The 3,658-nt window shown below is 63.8% G+C and overlaps 1 protein-coding gene across 1 annotated transcript in view; it reads left to right on the forward strand.

Moving 5' to 3' along the window:
* Window positions 1-509: 509 nt before the first annotated feature.
* The window catches only part of LOC116817988 (liprin-alpha-3-like), a 30,281-nt gene continuing 27,132 nt past the window's right edge, over window positions 510-3,658 (forward strand). The window contains 1 exon segment of the mRNA XM_075071273.1: window positions 510-1,060. Within this exon segment, the coding sequence (XP_074927374.1) occupies window positions 827-1,060 (234 nt within the window). The 5' untranslated portion in view covers window positions 510-826.

Here is a 3,658-nt window from a genome sequence, read left to right on the forward strand (position 1 = left end):
CCTGGCAGGCAGAAGCCGACGTCTGGCTTTGGTGACAGCTCTGCCGCTGTGTGTGTCTGTTCTGCTGCGCTGGAGGAGCTGTGGGGGGGCCACGGTTGAACAGCCGGTGCCTGTTCCCCAGGTCTCCGGGGAGGGGAGACTCTGGGCAGGATGGGCCCAGGGGGTCCCCAGCTCCTACCCTGGGGGTCTGGGGCAGGAAGGAGTTTATAACCCCCCCCCAGGGGGGTTGTCACCAGCTGTTGGGGGAGGGGTCCAGCTTTTACTCCCTGTAATGAACGCCCCCCCCACCCAAGGTGTTTAATGTGAGGTGGGGGCAGAGGGCCTCATTGCTCCACAAAAACTCACAGTGGGACATTAGGCCCAATTGCGGGGAGGGCGATTTATGGGCGTTTCTGAGATAGTTTTAAATTAATATAGTTTTTTAGTAAGGGACACCTCTCCCCCGCACGCCCCACCCAAACCTAGGGAGTGAATCCAGGAGTCCTGGCTCCCAGCCCCTCCGCCCCCCAGCTCTAACGACTAGACCCCACTCCCCTCCCAGAGCCAGGGAGAGAACCCAGGAGTCCTGGCTCCCAGCTCCCACCACCACCACCACTAGGCCCCGCTCCACTCCCAGTGCTGGGATAGAACCCAGGAGTCCTGGCTGCCAGCCCCCCCTCTAACCACTAGGCCCTGCTCCCCTCAGCGCTGGGATAGAACCCAGGCATCCGAGTTCTGTCTCATTCTTTCTCTCTCCTTCCCCACGCCCCCCGGTAGGTCGGGGCACTGAGCCCCCAGCCCACCGCCCCGCGGCGCCCCCCGGGGCCTGCCCCGCTCCCCCGGCAGGATGATGTGCGAAGTGATGCCCACCATCACCGAGGACAGCCGCCGGGGCTCGGCCTACGGGCCCGAGGACGCCAACTTCGAGCAGCTGATGGTCAACATGCTGACGGAGCGGGAGCGGCTGCTGGAGACGCTGCGGGACACGCAGGACAGCCTGAGTACGGCCCAGCTCCGGCTCCGCGAGCTGGCCCATGAGAAGGAGTCGCTGCAGAGACAGCTGAGCATCGCCCTGCCCCAGGTCAGCGCCCGGCGGGGGGCTGCGGGGCGGGAGTGAGGGGCACCGGCAGGGCTGGGCTGGCAAGGGTTTGTGGGGCAGGAGTGAGGGGCACTGGCAGAGATTGACCGGTGCAGCGTAGACCAACCCCCCTGCACCGCCCACCAGCTGGGCAAGCTCCCGCGGTGGCAGAATCGTGTCTGCACTAGGGCAGGTGCAGGTAGAGCTTGGGTGGTAACACCACCTTGTCCACCCCAGCCGGGCCAGTGATTCCACAGCTCCGACCCCCCTCACTGCTGTCGGGGCCGGGACATAGGCTGCAGGGTCTAGTGGTTAGCGACCTGGAAGCCGGAAGCGACCGTTGGACCAGAGCAAGTTTGATTCCCATGGGGTCACGCCCATACCCCTCCCCTTGGGGTGGTTTGGGGGGATGCTGTGAACTCTGGTCTGGCCCCTTCCTGTTGGATCAGCGGCTGGCTTTTGCCGTCCTCGGTTCTGGACACCAGCCCGCCATGGGACGACGTGCCCATCCCATCTGGGGGGTGGGCAGGTGGGGGTTGGGCCCTGGGAGGGGAAGTGGTTGATCTGTCACCGGATTCTCTAGGGAGCAGGTGCCCCGGTTGGCGAATGTCCGTCCTTGTGGGGAAGGGGACCTGGCGGGTGATGCGGATCTTGCCTGCCTTTTTATCACCCAGATTTGGTTTTTTGAGCCGGCCCCTGTGTGCCTGGATGGGTGGGACCCAGTGCCACACTGCTGGGCTGGTGGAGGATGCGGGTAACGCTGGCAGGGGGACAGCCAGGGAGGACTGGCTGGCGGTGGAGCAGCTCCTGCTCCTGCTCCTGCTCGGTTTGCTCTGCTGGCCTGTGGGCTGAGTGTGGCCTGTGGAGGACAGGCTGTGACGAATCAGCAGTTTCCTGTAATATGTGTGTGAGACACCTAGGCATGCCTCAGTTTCCCTCTACACGTTGCATCCCCCCCCTGCCAAGCGGGGTGCGAAAGGGTTAACACAGGGCCAGTGGGGTGTCTCAAACCCAAGCCAACAGGGGCCAGCGATACACACATGCCCCAAGGACCAGACACTCCAGCAAGGCACCCGGCAGGCAGGACCTGGGAACGGAGCTGGAGAACCGGGGCTTGGGGACTGGATGTGGGGCGCCCATTTCGGAGGGGCCCATACCTGGCAGACAAAGGCGGGGACAGAGAGAGACCCGGAGGCCGTCCCAGCTTGGCCTTGCCGATCACGATGCTGGATCATGGGTCAGACTCTGCCTGTCGATGCCAGCCCGTGGCTCGGCAGGGTCTGCGCCCGGGGGACTCATCCGTGGGTACCTTGTTCAGCAAAGGCCACCGGTGCTGCTGTGGATTCCCCCGGGAGCATTGCGCAGGGTCTGTCTGGGCTGCCGGGAGCTGTGGAAAGAGACGGGGCGCTGGTGCCGACGGGCCTGTCTTGGTGGGACTGTGTGGGTTCGTGGGGCCCGGCCCGCTAAGGGGTCACTCCCAGAGACGGGCGTAGACCATGTTAAATGAAGAAACCCCCTCGGACAGCAGCTCTGGGAAAATTCTGGGGTTTAAGTCCATGAGCAGGTGCTGCCTTGGCCACATCTCACTCCGGGACGGCGGAGATGACACAGCTGACCTGTGGGAAGAACGCAGCCTGCCGAAGGGGTCGCTGGCTTGCAGCTCCGGCCTTGGGCGGGTTCTCTGAACCTTCGGGGTCGGTAAAATCCTGGGCCGGAGCCGGGCCCCATCGAGGGCTGTTTTGGTGACGAGTTGGCTTCGATGGTTCGAAAGCAGGCGTGTTCTTCGAACTCGGCGTAAAGGCCACGGCAAGTTTCTTCTGTCTCTCTCGGACTGTCCTGACGCTCGGGAGGGTCAGAAGAAATGAGACTGGCCTTGCGCTAGGCCGCAGCAGGCTCGGCCGAGCCATCCCGTAACGCATCCCTGGGGCAACGTTGGGAAGCGGCTGGGGTGGCCGCTCGGCCAAACGGCATTAGGACCTACTGAAACCGGGCACCGTGGGTCCTCAGCGCCGTTCTCTGTCCGTCACCTGCTCTGATCCGCACGCAATCCCCCCGCAGGCCTGGCCTGGTGAATATCGCGGCCATATTCGCTCCGGGTCGCTGCCGGGGTGACCCCGTTTCCTCTGATTCTCCTGGCTTGGCCTTGACAGGGCAGCTGGTTCTGTCTCCGCCGGCAGGATGCCGAGGATCTGCGGGAACGTGGCGAGCGTATCGCCCCGATGGACGACGTTTTCCCGGGGACGAACGTCTCCCGAAGGGTGGGGGACGTGCTGAGCCCGGTGTAATGTCCGACGCCGGGCGTGAGATCCGGCTTTAGAGCTGACCTGTTGTGATGGAGTAGGGACTGTCTGTGTGGGGAATGGGAAGGAGTAGGGACTGTCTGTGTGGGGAACGGGAAAGCAGGGGATGTCTTTAGGTGAGGGACAGGTGCTCAGCCTGTAACCCAAGCCCGGCAGGGGGGAGCACCTGGGCGGAGGAGAAGGGAACAAAGGATTCGACCGGCGGGAGAAAAGGCAGGACAGTTTGGGTTTGGGGCTGTGGGGCGGAATTCAGGGTATCCTAGCTGGGATCCAAGCACCCTGAACCCCCAGAAGGACTGGA

Source organism: Chelonoidis abingdonii, chromosome 11 (assembly GCF_003597395.2).
Source record: "Chelonoidis abingdonii isolate Lonesome George chromosome 11, CheloAbing_2.0, whole genome shotgun sequence".
In the NCBI taxonomy this organism is placed as follows: Eukaryota; Metazoa; Chordata; order Testudines; family Testudinidae; genus Chelonoidis; species Chelonoidis abingdonii.